This window comes from Hakea prostrata, chromosome 5 (genome assembly GCF_041222555.1).
Source record: "Hakea prostrata isolate BN-2017 chromosome 5, UWA_Hpros_2, whole genome shotgun sequence".
Classification (NCBI taxonomy): Eukaryota; Viridiplantae; Streptophyta; class Magnoliopsida; order Proteales; family Proteaceae; genus Hakea; species Hakea prostrata.
Window position 1 is genome coordinate 705,845 of NC_142604.1, and position 16,732 is coordinate 722,576.

The 16,732-nt window shown below is 40.7% G+C and overlaps 1 protein-coding gene across 1 annotated transcript; it reads right to left on the reverse strand.

Moving 5' to 3' along the window:
* Positions 1 to 213: 213 nt before the first annotated feature.
* LOC149014261 (coatomer subunit alpha-1-like) lies at positions 214 to 16,732 on the reverse strand. Its single transcript, XM_089155233.1, has 3 exons — positions 16,341 to 16,732; positions 4,351 to 4,845; positions 214 to 4,219 (listed from the first exon to the last, which is right to left on the reverse strand). The coding sequence occupies exons 1-3, from the start codon at positions 16,546 to 16,548 to the stop codon at positions 1,266 to 1,268; spliced, it is 3,657 nt and encodes a 1,218-aa protein (XP_089011359.1). The 5' UTR covers positions 16,549 to 16,732; the 3' UTR covers positions 214 to 1,265.

The window sequence follows — 16,732 nt, forward strand, 5'->3', positions numbered from 1 at the left end:
ATATCCCTAGCCCCATATATAGAAAGCGCCTTTGTACCGAAAAAAAGTACAACTTAATCTAAATCTGGCCTGCAAAACTGCACTTCTAAGATAAACCAAGTCTTTTTGAGGAAATCAAATCGAAAGTGGATCTGGTCAATCTTCATTGGTGTGCTTGTCTGATACCTTCACAGTCAGCTTGAAGATTTGATTAGCAGGTGCTTATTAGTAGAAAAAGGTGGAAAAGGGTGCAATAAGGAACAATGTAATGGAGAACATTAAAATACATGATCTTTGAGAACAATTTCAATTCAAAGCATCTACTAGTCTGGGATTTTATTGAAATTTTATAAATTGCAAAATATAAATCTACTCATGCATATGGGCAATTAACTTGTGAACATTCAAGAATTGGGCAATTGCAAATCATTGCTATATTTATCATTCCATTCGGTACTCAAGAAATGCTTCTCTCTTGGGGCTTGGGGGTTTCTATCACTTCGCTACCTCAAATCAATGTTATCTGTATCCCTAATCGTCTATTTAATTTAATTTTCTTTTTCTTTTTCTTTTTCTTTTAATGTTAATAGTGTTCTATGGTTCAAACCCTGAACTCTAAAAAACCAATTACCCTGAAAGCCCAACTTTAGATCTCAATTCACTACAGTTTTACATCAAGATAGGTAGAAAGAATAACTTTTCTTTTCAATATTTCATTGGGTTTCCTGTTCATCTCACAAAGAATGAGAAAAGAAAAGAAAAGAAAAAAAAAAACTTTTTTGTCAACACATACTGATGTTCCTCAGTTATTGTTGTTTTTATATACACAGTCTGGATGAAGAAGAAAGAATCATTAAAATCAACTGAAGAGGAAACACCACTAGCCACAGGAAAGTGAAAGCATCTGCCAACAATAGAGAAAGATCATAATGTGCACTAACAGGGCTTCTAATCCCTTTTAGCCAGACTACCACAAAAAATTGTTCTTATTGTCCACCATTAGAGCTAAAAAAGGAAAACATAATATAAGCCATGAAATAAATTCTACAAGGGCAGAAGGGAGATTACAAGTAAACTGAAAAGTGGGGGCATTCCTAAGTAGGTGAAAGAGAAATATGATGACTAACACTAAAGCCACCTTCCAAAAAAAAGGAGAAGTAAAAAACAGCACAAGATCAGATGAATTTCAAAGGAAAAAATAGAAAGTATTTACGTTTGCTGGATCGGCTAAAATCAAATGCCAGTACTCCCTTAATCTATGTGGCATTATCAAGAAATCCTTTGAATTATCTAACCTGGGTAGGGGAACAAAGCAGACCAGATGCATCTGCCCCAACTATAGAAAGGTCACAAACAGTGCACAGCTGCCCCTCATGTGAGGGTACAAAATGTGAACCACAATATGGACAAAATACAAATTTTTGTCCACGGTATATTGGCATGAATGTCGCTCCACAGACCACAAAAGGATTCCTGAAGTCGTAGTTCAACTCATTTGCATCCTTCATGTTTCTTTCACAGGCCTGTAGAACCTGTCTGGCTTTCCTCGCAAGATTTTCATTTGGAGGGTTAGTTTCCAAATACCGCCTTGCAAAATTTCCTGCAGTTATAAAGTTTCCAGCCTTGTAGCAAATACCCATGGCACTATTCAGAGCAAGCCTCAAATGGATTGTCTGAAGATTACAGTGGGTAAAGTAGGCTGCTAATTCCTGCTGAAGTACCATATTACCTGTATTTTCCTTTCTTTTGATTTCCATCTTCAATCCTAGGACATACTCTTTTGCTATATGAATCAATCCCTTAACGTCATCAACTTCTTTCCTTGATTCAACCACAATTAATGGAATTGTGTGCAAGATGTTAAGGAATAGTCGTAAAGCCTCGCCAAACTTACCTTCTGTGGTGGCCTTGTAAGCTGTTCTGAGTTTATCATCCAACTGAGAAAGCCCAAACACCAGGGCAGGTGGGAACCTCACATTGGGGCTCACAGATTCACTCCATCCCCTCTCAATTGCCCTGGTGAGCTCTGGTACAGAATCAAGTCCTCTTATATATGAATGACTGCCCATGTACATATCAACAAACATTGGTTTCATGGGAGCAAAGTTCTTCAAGCCCAATTGTCGGTTCAGTAAGCGCATCGCAGTATCGAAATTGCCTGCTGCTGCATGCTCACCAGCTAGAGAAGATCTTTGAATCCAGATTTCCGAAACAGATGTGCCTGGTGTTGGGCATATAAAAGCTGTCGTGCGCCCACTAATGGCTGTGCTTGGTGATCCAACATCAGTAGGTAGATCCAGGTCCTCAAGATCCCATCCTCCCTCTTCGTCATTCCCTTCATTGACTTCATCATTGTCAATTACAACTCCAACATCTCCATTCAGCATGCCATCCACATCAGCAATGTCCAGGTCCTCAACCCAGTCACCATCAACAGCCTCATCCTCTTCCTCTTGTGCTGGAATGCCCATATTATCCAGCTCTCCATCAAACATGCCTTTCATGACCCTCAAAAGGGGCCAATCTCCACCACATAGAACAGGTGTTGGAGGAACCAGAAGAGAAGACACTTTTCCATCAGGTACAGATGGAAGAGTATCCCCTAATTCACTAGCAAGCCTATCAGCAACTTCCTTGATCCCATGAACTTTAGCTGTGACATATGCAAGTGGTAGATGTCCAGCATTCTCTAGAATTTTTACACGTTCATGAATATCACCCAAATATAAGGCATTATGAAACTGGCCCATTACATCATTTTTCATCTCAGCTATTCTCAGCATTTTGGATAATTTGTCTCGATTCCCAGTCACAAGATATAGAAAGGACAGCCTCTCAAAATTCTTTGTCCTTTGGTATGCATATTCCACAATGCTGGCATTGCCTTGACGGAGGGCTTCCACACCTAACCTATACCAGTGATCTTTCTCATCTATCTCCTTTGCTGATGCAACAGCTGTTTGAATGTTACCACTTTCTAATGCTAAGCTAAACCGAGTTCTTTCATCTCTGACTAAATGAAGAGCAACTCCTGGGAACCCCTTTTGTTGCAGATAAGCAACCATGGCTTGTCCGCAGAGCTTTGAACTCCTGACCATACTCATAACATGATCAAACCTTTTCTTTATGAGCGCAAGTTTGAAAACGTACTCAGTTGCATCAATTGCTAGGGAACGGTTCTTTCCATCCCTGTCCAGACAATAAACAATGTTCTGAGAAACCTTTGTGACGTATAAAGGAACATCAAGGGTTCTGATAATTCCACCATCTCCATTTGGAAGGCAATATTTCATGTGATTCAAGGTTGTATATATGAAAACACCATTATCATCCCAGGCACCACTCTTGATACGGATTGTCTCATGAACAGTACATTGATGCATAAGCTTCTTGGTAGCAATTACTATAGCATGTTTGCTAAGCAAAGCAACAGACTCCATGTCATTTGACCAAGCAATGTATCTAATAAAGGGGGTATGAAGTTCTCCAAGCACAAGTCTCTGCTGAAGATCAAAGATGGCCACCCTATCTTCAGCCCGGCATAGTAGATTGCCTGTCCCAGCATAAAATATTGAATCGGCAACAACAGGAAGGCTGCTCTTCTTTACAATTTCATTTTTCAGGTTCTTGATTAATGCCTGGTTGTTACTCCTGTCCAGCACTGCAAATCGATTACGAGCCACAAATACTGCTGAAGTTCCAATGCCCCTCATTGAATCTTGCACAGGGTCAATTCTACCAATGCCATCCTTTGGTACGATATAAAGTTCATATGATCCACCATCCACCTCTGAACAGATCAAAACAGCATTTTCAGTAGGGCTATAAGAGAGTGTTCTTGGAACCTGATTCAAGGTGATTGAACCAGGTCGTCGTATGGGAATTACTTGGACATCCTTTTGAGTTGAGAACTCGTATTGACGCAAGAAACGATCCTTGACATAGTATAATGTATCACCACTTACGGAAAAAGCAGGGCGCTCCCTCTCCAACTTAAAGACAATCATACCACTGTCATGGCCAGCTGCTAAAAGGTTCATTTCAGGATGGGAAGCAAGAACCCAGAACCGATCATGTTCTCGGCGGAATGTCTGGATACCAGTGCGTTTAGTGACATCCCATACACGAATACTTTTATCCTCCGAGTTTGAGACAATAATGTCCTGCTTCGCAAGAAACATTACGCTGGACACATTGTTTGTATGACCTCGCAAGGTGTCCACTTCCCAAGCCTTGGTATCTGAAAGTAAAAGGAGAAAGTAATATTTAACCCACTTATTAGGAAAATGATAAATATATAACAATAAATAACATAAAGCCAAAATACAAATCACATGGATCAAAAAAACAATAGGGGCATCTCAGCATTACCATTCATTCTCCACAATTTTATTTGACGATCATCTCCTCCAGATACGATCAGTGGCAGACTGGGATGGAACGAAGCCCAGTTAACTCCACGATCATGACCTTCTAAGACATATTTAACAACAGCATCCACTCCCCCAAATAAATCTGTATTCATTTCACTAAGACGAAGAATGTCATCAGTTGGAGATACAGTCTTCTTTCTCAGCGCCCCTATATCCCAAACACGAATTGTTTGATCCAAGGATGCAGATACAACCAAATCTTCTTTTGGATGGAAAGAGGCACACATAACATAATGATTATGTCCAGTTAAAACTGAAACACAAGTGCGTGATTGCCAATTCCATATTCGAACTGTTTGATCGTCACTGGCACTAACAATCCAGGGGTACTCATGGTGGAACTGGACAGTACGGATGTAATCAAGGTGTCCAAGAAGGGTAAACAAACAACGACGCGTCTTATAGTTCCAGACCTTAATTGTGTAATCATCTCCTGCGAAAGCCATTAGTTTTGAACAATTAGCTAGCACCATCAAAATTGTCTGCAAATGCAAGCATCTATTCCCAGAGAAGAAAAATACAGGATAATAATTGAAATCTGAAGTGATAATCCAGCTAAAAATGAACTGGCCTATTGGCATATGGAGGGTCAAGTTAAAACTAGGGGACAGAGGGTAAGAGAAAGAGGGGGGGGGGGGGGGGAATTAAGAATGTAACACCACAACTAGTTACTATGCCATGCTAAGTTCCACATGCAAGAATGACAATTATATGCATAAAGATCTACAAATTGTAAAACTGTCTATCATAAAGGTGTCAGAGATGTTCTAGTGGTTGAAACCAACACCTCTTAGTGAAGAGGTCGTGCGTTCGACTCTCACTGAGGCATATTAATATCCCCATCCCCTGGCTTAATAAAGCCCCTTTGTACAAAAAAAAAAAAAAAAAAAGGTGTTAGCACCTTCATCCACCCAGTTAAACTAAATATACATTTCAAAAGGTAAAATACCAAAGTATAAATCAAGAAAGGAAAATGGCATGCTATGAACTGCAGAAGAAGGTTTACTGCATGATATAATTACAATGTGAAACTTCTTTAAATACCTTCTAATACATAAAATAAACTACTTCATCAATGTTATTAGGAATGTAAAACGCTACTCAAAAGTATTATAGCAGTTCTAATTTAATAAATAAAATACAACAAGAAAGAAGTAAATATATGAAAAATAAAAATAAAAAAACCATTCCATATTAAGATGAGCACCTACATTACAGAAAGTCTGCAAATAACAGTCTACAAAAAAGGCCACATGACCGAATTAGCCCTCTTAAGGAATTATTGCTAAGAAACCCCTGAGAACGACCATAATAAAATGCATCCTTGATGTTTGTTGATATTGAGAGTCTCTCAGAGAATGTATATGGAGATACATGCCATGAAGCAAGCTCTATGATGCAGAATCAGAGGCGGCTGGACAGAGAAGACCATGAAACCAGGACCTCGCCAGCTCAGGTCAGTTCAGTTGGTCTTCTAGAAGGACAAAAAAGAGGCAATGATGAATAGCATCAGAGCCATCAACTGTACCATTTGAGGAGCCACCTGGTCGACTTGAAACAACTGAGGTGACAACTAGTAGTGGGGATTTAGATGATGCCAATGATACTAGAGGGCCAAGTGGCCCAAGTCAGCCATTGAGTTCGAATCATGGAGGCAGTCAGGCAGGTCGTGTTTTTGGTGGAAGTCAGCATCAACAAAGGGAGTCACCTCCACCAAGTCCAAGTCATCCGACACATGCGACCCACAATTCCCCTATCTCTCGGACTTATGCTAGGAGTAGGAAGAGCAGATCAAACCAGGGGCAGGGGCAACCAAATGATGATGCGAGCATACATGATCTTGAATTCAACATGGGAAGCATGAGCTTAGATCATGGTCAGAGTGATTCACAACAGCAGAGTTTGAACAGTTGGCAGTCATCGGGGTACCAATACGGGGATCACTCCACCGGGTCAGATTACAGTGGGTATTCTTCTTATGGATGTCATACTATTCCTCAAGACCCTGCACCTGGAGAGTACACATATGGGAGTGAAGGTGGGTTGTTAACTGAGTGGTTTAGAAACCCCTACCCAGATACTCAACAACAATATGAACAACAACAACAACAACAACAACAACAACAATGGCTCTTTCACCCACCCACGATTGACGGTTATCCTAGAGTGCTATTCCTCCAGTATTCTAACAAGGAGACATATCAGTTCCATATAAACCGATATGTGACATACTTCAGTGATGGATTGACTTGGGAGTCATATGTGGCCACCGTTCAGAATCAATTGATGCAGAATGCTGAGTGATACTCATACAATCATACTCTTAGTCTTAGTCTTGTAAGTTGTAAGTTGTAAGTTGTAATTTTGAGTTTTGGCATTCTTAGTCTTAGACTCTTAGTCTTGTAAGTTGTAAGTTGTAATCTTCTTAATTCTTATGGTTGTAAAATTTTGAAGACATTTAAGTATTTAACAATTTATTACTTTGAATCTTTGATAGTTTGAACTTTGATCACTTGTTGACTTGAATACTTGATGTGTAATGTTATTGTATTTGATACTTGATAGTTGATAAATGATAACTCATTAACTTGAATTACTTGATACATTTACATTACAATATTACATGTTGTCTTTGTCTCTCTGACTCTCTAAGACTCTAAGAGACTAAGACTCTAAGTCTCTAACCTTGCATTTCACAGAATTTCGATTTTACACATAGGGTCGACTTAGAAGACATAGTTAGGGTTATTTTCTCACAAATCTAAGGCCACCAATGTGTTCAAAAGGCCTTAAATAGGCTAAATACCAAGTTTCAGCCCAACCAGAGCCCTAAAACCACCGAGATGGGCCACCGAGACTACTGCCATTTTTTTGGTAGATCTCGACCGAGATCTCGCTTTTCTTGAGTGGCAAGATCTCGCTCTCAAGCGAGATCTCTCACCATGGCTTTAGCCAAGGTATAAATAGGCCCTTCCATTACAATAGAAGTTAAGACTTTGGAGAAATCAACTAATGGCCTAGTAGCTTATCATAGAGTGAAATCCATGTCCAACAGCTGACTTAGATGTGGGTGAGAGACCCAATAGTTGAGACAGACCATCTCACTACCTCCTTTTGATGTAACCCTAGGATTCTTTGAAACAACTCCCTAAAGTTTATGGATATCCCAGAATCTTCTAGAAAATATTCTCCAAAATTCTAATGGGTTGGCCTAAGGTAACAAGGAATACTTATGGAAAGCTATATGGGTTGATAGGAAAGATTAGGGCCTTACCAAGTTCCCATGGGATGATTTAGGGAGCCTAAAGCTTATCCTAAAATTAATAGGATTGATATGGGAAGGAACAGAGAAGATTGTGGGGATGATTCCTGGATGAAACAAAAGATAGAGAAGATTGTAGGGTTCAAGGAATGGATCTCAGGTACGCTTTTTGAAGATCTTGGGCAACTTTTCTCAAATCTTTCTTTTCTTTTTTTCTGTTTTCTGGTTGCCATAAATCAAAAAGAGGGAGAGAGAAGGAGCAGAGAGGGAAATAAAGGGGTAGGGGGTTGCCACAAGGTTTTGGGGAGGGAGGGAAGGGGTCTAGAGGGATTGCAAGGGTGAGGGAGGGGCTTATGAAGGATCGCAGGGGCGAGGGGAGGTGGATGGCTGTGCTGGGTCAGGTCAGGAATGAAGGGGAAGGGAGCTGGAGTGTGTGTAACTTGAAGGGATGCTGGAAGTTGAAAAGGCTGCTGGATCTTGAATAGAGATGCTACAATTGAAGGCAAGAAGCTTTGAAATCCGCCGTGGCCCTCCCAAGAGAAACAGGACTTGTTTCCCACAAGAATTCTTCAATCCTTATTCAATGGAGACTCCTTTTAAATTAAGGAAATGGCTTATTTATACCCTTACATCAAGAAAGAAAGAATTTGACTCTAACTAGGAAATAGGTGTAGGCTCAACTAGGGTTTCCTTTATAAGTTAGGATAACCCTTACGATTAAATAACAGCCACATAAAAATCAAAATAAAAGACCTAATTATCCATAAAGAGTCTTACTTAAAAGAAAGACTCCCTATGATACTAGTACTCAACAACTAACTCAAACTAGGAAGACTTCAAGATAGAATTGGACTCAGAAAATAAAACAAAACTTATAAAAATAAAATAAGCAGCTAACTTGGGCTAGAAATGACCAAATTGCCCCTACAGAGGTTTAGCCAGCCCTAGGTGTGCCATCTTGGTTGGGGCCTAGGGGCCCAAACCAAGGTTTTGGCCAGGGGGAGGATCCTTGTTCACATCAATTCTCCCCCTTTTCTTCCAAGTCGGGAGGAGATATATGATGGGACCCTTCATTATCTTCAAACAATGAGTTCTCGTACTTGAGTCTGCTGATATGATCATCCCTGTTTCTTTCTCCTCTGTACTAGTCTTCCTGGTTTCTTCCATCATATTTTGCAAACTTTTGGTGGTACACTTGTTGGAGAAAGTGGAGTTGTTAGTGTCGCCTAGCTTGATGTTCTTGTGGAAAAAATATATGGCTCAAAGCTTTTGACATCTCCTCCCAAGTATTGGGTTCAGTGCCCTCGTACCTCATTCATCTCCTTTTGCGGTTCCACTATTCACGGGCATATGCCACCAGCTGATTATATGCTAACCCCATCTTGCCATACTCTAAAAGGTAGTGCTCGTCAAAGTACTTGTCAAGATCATATAAACACTCATAAAAAATTTGAAGGTCATTGACACCATCATAGGTTCCCATCTCGTGAATCTCTGGAGGCCCTTGTGGTTGCCTTATCCCCTCGTGCATACAATGGAGGTAGCCTCTTGTTGGTTCCTCCATGGCTTTGAGCCTTTGACTACTTCATCTGGCTATGGGTGTTACTGGTTTGTCTAGCTCTAATACCAAATGATGTAACCCAACGAAGGAAAAAATTTCAATCAAAACCAGGATTTCAACCCAAAAAAAAGCTGAAATTTTTAGGTTTCGACCGAAATTTCGGTCAAAACATATGATTTTCTTTTAAAAATTTTGACCCTAGGTTTCAGGCCGTATATGACGTCCATTTCATCTGATTTCTTGCCTCCTACTTATTTAAAGCATAATAAACACAATGAAACTAGTATTTTGCCAAAAAAAAAATCATTGAAAATTTATCATTCAAGTATGCTAACAAATGGCAGGTTCCGATAAGTACAAACAGTAGCATACAGGCATAGAATCATCAACATACATGAATTGTTTGATAAAATGGTTACATATACAATAAGTCAATATAATAAAATGACCAACTAGATGAAGTGATGGTGTCTCACATATATTAAGTTGAAGCCCATATATCATATATACATAAAATAAAAATACATAATTTAAAAAATAATTATTAAAATCAGAAAATGAAAAACGGTAGCAAATAATAAAAAAATAAAAAAAAAGTTAAACAAAGCACAATCATAGATCATAGTCCTAGACTCCTAGGCTAACCATATATTAATTTCAAGGCAATACAAGATCATTTAAGGCACGAACAAAACAAAAATAAAAAAAGGGGAAGTTTGGAACTGTTGGGTATGGCTCATGCTCCACATTTTATTGCAATCGGAGTTTCCTTTGTAGCTGTTGTAGCTTAGAAGGTGTTTGGAGGCAAAAGAAGTGCTTGAAGGCAGAGTTGTGGAAATAACATGAAAATGAGATAGAAATCAACAAAAACTGCAGAGAGACAAGTTGGAATGTTGAAATTGTCGAAATTTCGGTCAAGATGTTCCAAATTTTGGTCGAAATCTCTGAAATTTCGGTTGAAACCTGTAACTTTTCCAAAATAATTGGAATTTTATTTTGATTTTCAAAAAATGCAAGCATTTCGGTCGACAATTTCGACCGAAATTTCTTCTATGTACCCAACTACATGGTTAGGATTCTAAAAACAACTCCCTAAAGTTTAGGGTTAGCCCTGAATCTTCCAGCAAATATTCACCAAAATTCTAATGGGTTGGCCTAAGCTAATAGGAATACTTATGCAAAGGTATATGGGTTGATAGGACAAATTAAGGCTTCACCAAATTCCGATGGGATGATTTAGGGAGACTAAAGTTTATATTAAAATTAATGGGATCGATATAGGAGGGTTTAGAGAAGATTGTGGGGATGATTCCTGGATGAAATAAAAGATAAAAGAATATTTTAGGGTTTTGGGAATGGATCTTGGGTAAGGTTTTTGAAGACCTTGGGCAACCTTTCTAAAATCTTTCTTTTCTTTTCTTTTCTTCTTTTCTTTCTTTCTTTCTTTTTCTTTTTCTTTTTTTTTTTTTTTTTTTTTTTTCCTTTTTTTTTCCGGGTTGCCGCAATTCAAAAAGAGGGATAGAGAGCCAAAAGGAACAAAAAGGGGTGGAGGGTTGCCACAAGGTTTTGGGGAGATGGGGGAGGGGTCTAAAGGAATCACTGGGGTGGGGAGGGGCTTAGGAAGGATTGCAGGGGGTAGGTGAGGGGATTTGGGGGGCTGCGATGGTGGAGGATGGGGTTTACTAGGCTGTGCAAGAAAGGGAAGGAGAAAGGGGATGGCTGCGCTAGGTTAGGGATGGAGGGAAAGGAGATCGAGTGTGTGTACTTACTTGAAGGGTTACCATAAGTGGAAGAAAGCTGCTGGATCTTGAATAGAGATGCTGCTATTGAAGGCAAGAAGCTTTGAAATCTGCCTTGGCCCTCCCAAGAGAACTGCGACTTGTTTCCCACAAGAATTCTTCAATCTTTATTCAATGCAGACTGCTTTTACAAACTGCAATGAAGGGAATGGCTTATTTATAGCCTTATATCAAGAAAGAGAGAATTTGACTATAACTAGGAAATTGACTTAGACTCAACTAGGAATTAGAAACTAACTCAACTAGGATTTCCTTTATTAGTTAGGATACCCCTTACGATTAAATAACAGCCACATAAGTAAAAGAACTTAAAATAAAAGATCTGATTGTCCATAAAGAGTCATACTTAAAGAAAGACTCCCGATGACACTAGAACTCAACAACTAACTCAAACTATGACTTCAAGATAGAATTGGACTCAGAAAAATAAAGCAAAACTGCTGAAAATAATTAAGCAACTAATTCAGGCTGGAAAATGATGAAATTGCCCTCACAGAAGTTCGGCCAGCCCAAGGTGTGCCATCTCGGTTGGGCCTTGGGGCCCAAACCAGGGTTTCGGCCAGGGGGAGGATCCTTGTTCGCATCACCTTTCTTCTTCTATCTTCTCTTTTCCTACCCCTTCCCCGGTACTAATCAATTCCCTGTTCTGTTACTGCCACTGTTGAGACGCTCTTGTGGATCAGACCAAAGTCACCATTACAACTGCTGCTACAATCAATCAAAGAGAGACTTTATACACCCTGCAGATCTGAGCCATCCTTGGTTCTCCTACAAATAAACTCCAATTTTTTCAGCAATAAGAACCCTGATCCAATTGAGATTCTGAGGACTAACTCAGATCACCTGGAACTCCATTCAATCCCTGATCTGAAGCCAGGTTCTCACTGGTTTGCGTTTTTGTTGGGTTTTTTGCCTGAGCTTTCTTACTAAATCATTGGAGCTTGATCAACATACTTGGGACTATAGCCCTTGGATCAGTCTTACAGTACTCTAAGATTAAAAAAAGGAAAAATAAGAGATTGTTTTGCTTTTTTTTCCTCCTAATGTCTTGAAGCATTACAGCTCGCTCTTGCCTCAGCCCCTTGATCTCAGCATCTTTAACGCCAAGGGTCTCTCTAAAATGCCCCTATTTAAGCACACGCACTAAAGTTAATTAAGAGTAATAGATCAATTTAAACTCATAGAAAAGGATGCAAATAATTCAGAAACTAGCTAAATAACAACTGCTAGAAACAAGTCCAGTGGATGAGTAGATGCCTTCTCCACCTCCGTCTTCTCCCCCTCCTCCACTCTCCCCTGCCTTCCATAAATGATCCCCCAAGGTCCCGGAACTCTCTCTTCTCTAACCACTCCTTCATTGCTGAAAATCTAAACCTCACTTTCGTCCCTCCTAATATCTCCAACTCATCTTTGCTTGCTCACTGCCCATTCTCCTCCATTGCCTCTGGCATCCACTGCTGGAAAACGGCCATTATTGGCCAACTCCTTGGCCCTATCCCCCCCCCCCCCTAATATCCTAAAAACTTCTCTAGCTAAACAATGGAAAGCCACAGGTCTCATGGAGACATACCTGCTAGACTCTGGAATTTTTCTCTTCAATTTCTCCTCTCAGGATTGTCAAGCTCGTGCCTTAGATGGTTCGCCTTGGTCTGTTGGAAGGTCTCAAGTCTTCACTAAACCTTGGTCTCCCTCCTCACCTCTCCACAAGGTTGACTTCAGCACCTTGCCCCTGTGGATTTGCCTCCCTGGACTCCCTCTTGAATTTTGGAACAATGACTATCTAAGCCTCATTGGCTCTACAATTGGCAAACCTCTGCACGCTGATGCCAAAACACTCTCGATGGAAAAGCTCTCCTATGCGGGGCTGTATGTGGACTTTTCTGCTGCAAACCCCCTCCCGCTGGCCATCACCATCACTGATGATCATGGTCTGAGGTATGAACAGCTTAATGTGTAAGAATGGGTTCTCCTACGCTGTACACAGTGTTCATCCTTCGGCCACAAAGATAATTCCTGCTCCGCTACTGCTTCCGATTGTCCCTGCATAGCCCCTATACCTCCTCACTAGGAAGACTGCATGACTGCTGATGGTGGCCTCCCCGACGTTCGTATTATTTCTGCCGATCTGTTTGATGGTGTTCTACCTTAATCCACGATTGATGCCCTAGAACAAATCACAATCGATGATCCTGATTCTGTTGCTGCTAGGCCATCTGACTCCTCTCCGGCGACTGTTATTCCTCCGATGATCGCAAACACCTACGGCAAAAGAAAATCCAAAACTCTGCCGCCGTTGATTTGCGGCTCTTCTCCCGAGGTCAAGCACCATACCTGCTACAATAGCCTAGTCTCTGCTGAATCTGAAGCCACGATGAAGATTTCCACAGCAGCTCAAAGACCTGTCGAATCACCGCCTGCTACCTTCTCCGATGAACTATTGCACACTGCTCGAGCTTCGCCTGAACCACCTGAACCTAATAAAGACTCTCAGAACCTTGCTGATCAAGTCTCCGACAGCCTATCAGTGTCTCCTACCTCTGCAATCCCCGCCTTGGTTCACGCTGAATCACCTTTGCAAAACCTCACCGTATCTCTCTCTAAACCCAACGATAATACCCCTCTCTCCCAATCCCCCTGTTTACCAACCCTCAAACCCACTTTATCCCTCTATGACGGCCCATCATAAATCTGGTCCCAAGCCCATTTCTCCTTGCCCATTTTCTATTCTGGGCCCAATTCCTTGTCCTCACCCCAAGCCCAACCAGTTCGGCCCATCAACCTCTTTAAATCGTGGATCTCCCCCTAGCCCATCTCTTAAGCCCTCTTTCCACTTTTCTGAAGCCCAAATCTTAGCCCAAACCCAACCCAACCTTCCCAAACCCTTTAACCCTATTTCTAATGCTTTAACCCCCCCCCCCCAACTCAACCCCTCAACCCATCATCCTTCCCCTTTCCAAAGGAACCCAAACCTCTCTCTCTCCCCTGAGCCTTCCCCTCTAGCCACCCACTGTATGCTTCGAGACTCTCCCGAACCTGTTTCCCCTCCCTCTAGCTCAACCATTGACCCTCTCTCCACCTCTCTCCCTTCCCCCTCCAACCCCTCTTCCCTGCCTTCTGCCGATACTCACACTACCAAACCTCTCGTTTGTGATCTAAACTATCTAATCCCTATTGAGCACGCTCCTGACTCTCCACTTTCCCCTCCTACGCATGATCTTGATCATGGTGAGTGTAGAAGGAGTAATCGTTCTATTAAAGGGAACAACCGGTTTGGTGAAGACTTCCTGGTTGGCCTCAAGTCCTCCAAGAGGAAGAAGAAAAGAAAAATTCTGCAAAATAGTTTCTTTTGGCCTCTGTTCGGCCCATTTTCTTTGGGTCCTGTCCCTTTTGCTTTGTCCTTGCTCTTTAGCTTTGCAAATTTTCGGGCTTGATGTATGAGCGTCTATTCTTTTAATATATAATTTATTCATTCAAAGAAAGAAAAAAGAAAAAAAAGACAACTGCTGACATGAAGATCAATCCCCACCCCCACCCAAAAAAAAATTGAAAAGATTAACCTTGAAAACATGGATAAATAGAATGAGGAGAATCTCATGATACTATATCCAAAATGTGAGACAAATGCACAAAAAAGCTTTGAAGTAGAAAGTCTGGGGTCACATAAATCCTACTGAAACCATCCTTGAAATGCTTAAACTTATGACGGAAATCCTATGTGAAAGTATTTGTAGAAGAATCTCAAAAATCATGCAAGAATCCTAAGAGACATTAAACACCATAACAATTGGCCATCAGAATTAGATGACAAAGGAATCAGGTGTCTGATCGTGATAATAATTGCTATCATACATAACTAATACTTAATCGTACATGAGAATGTAAGATCAACCAATATTATATGAGAAAAGAAAAACAACAGACAATTATTCAGCATTTAGTGTAAGTAAACAATAAAAGAACCAAATCTTCAAGTATAGTGACTAGAAGACCGTGCATCAACATACTCCTGTAAACTTCAAGGAGCAGTGGTATGTTCACAGTATACAAAACAATGGAACACTAAATTTATGTGATCTTCCAGTTTGAAGAATGGAGTTTTCCACTTCTCTTCTATAATTTTCAGAAATATGTCATCCCTTCGATTTTTGTTTGCTTCAAGTATGAAATCCCCCATCCCCCGGCCTCTTCTATTTTCATCTGACATTTTTCATGCCTACCTTATTATGTTTACTATGTTCAGACTCCCCTAGCTCAAGCTTTCTAGTTCAGCATTTTAATTCAAAATCCTAGTTCAGCTTCCTAGTTTTGTACGTTGTATCTTGTACAAGCATGAAACAAAACATCATGTGTTTAAAGATTCTATCCTTTAAAAGGTGGGTTATTACCTTAAACCTTCTGCTAACAAGATACACGGATTTAAGCACCAACCCCATGCAATAGCTTATAAGTCATGTCCATGAGCCCTATCTCTATTTCAGGATCTAGGTCCATTTGTGCATTTAAAGGGGGAGGAGTACCTCTACCATAAATTGCTCACCTCGAGTCAAAGTCATACTAGCACACCAAAGGGGATTGGATTCCTCTCTAGCACTGGGCTCTCTCTAATGGGCATCCAACCGCTTGGGAGGCTGAATGTGCATCCTGGCACACATCCAGCCTCCCCAGCCACTGGATGCTCAGTGAGCAGTGTGCGTGCTGGAGAAGAGCCAGATCTCTCCAAAGGTTTTCAACCCTGGCTTTCAATATGCATAAAAGATCATCATTCACAAGTTGGCTATCATTAAACTATGCCAATACTTGAATAATAAGCTCTGTCACACAGCCGACAGTAACCTGATCCGGGAACCAAGAAGATTATAACTGCTTTTCTCAAAGGACTGCTGGGGACTCGGTAATCTGGCTTGCAATCCATATACAATCAGTGATCTGCCCAATTATTCTTGTTCCCAGAGGCAACTTGTATTTCCATCACACAAAAGGTTAACTGATCAACTTCGCACCCTCTGATCTCATTGTACGCATTTGTCCGATGTTAATGTGATTATCACAGATTAGACGACACAATCATCACCCCAGTTCACTAAACAGGTGAATTACGAACACCTTCCTGATCCAACCAATTAACCAAGACAACCAATGACTCCGTACATGATCGCCAAGAGATAAACTTTGACCAGTAAGATCCGAATCATCACTATTGAATTACACTACATTGACTCAATACATTACGTTTAGATGACAATCGTAACACAATGAATCTGAAAACAAAAATGCCAATTGAAATAAACAGAAGCAGATGTGTATACCCCCAGACACGAAGAGCGGCTGAGTGTGATGGAAATGAACACCACGAACTGGACCATCGTGCTCATCGAATCGGTCAATGAGAGTTCCCATTCTGTAATCCCAGAGCTGGATCACTCCACCATGGAGGCTGACCAAGATCCATGGCCTCTTACTGTGAAAGCTCAAACCTTTTACCCTATTACTCTTCGTCTCGAACTTCGTCAACATCGTCTTCAGCCAATCTGAAATCGCAAATCACTGAAGAAGGAAAGAAGATAAGCAAAGGATTGGATCCAAAACTAATGCGACGAGTTGGTCGCAGATCTGAAAGGGAGAAAACAAAACGTAGAGTTCACATTAAATTTCGGAGAAGAAATGGGAGAGGAATGGAAGAGAAATGAAAAATTAGAAA

Excerpts from the sequence above, each read along its gene's own strand:
- LOC149014261 (XM_089155233.1), bottom strand. The coding sequence starts at position 16,548 with ATGTTGACGAAGTTCGAGACGAAGAGTAATAGGGTAAAAGGTTTGAGC. Across the intron at positions 4,846-16,340 it reads GCCGCTCTTCGTGTCTGGGG|GAGATGATTACACAATTAAG; the intron begins GTATACACATCT and ends TGGCTTTCGCAG. Across the intron at positions 4,220-4,350 it reads AAAATTGTGGAGAATGAATG|ATACCAAGGCTTGGGAAGTG; the intron begins GTAATGCTGAGA and ends TTTTACTTTCAG.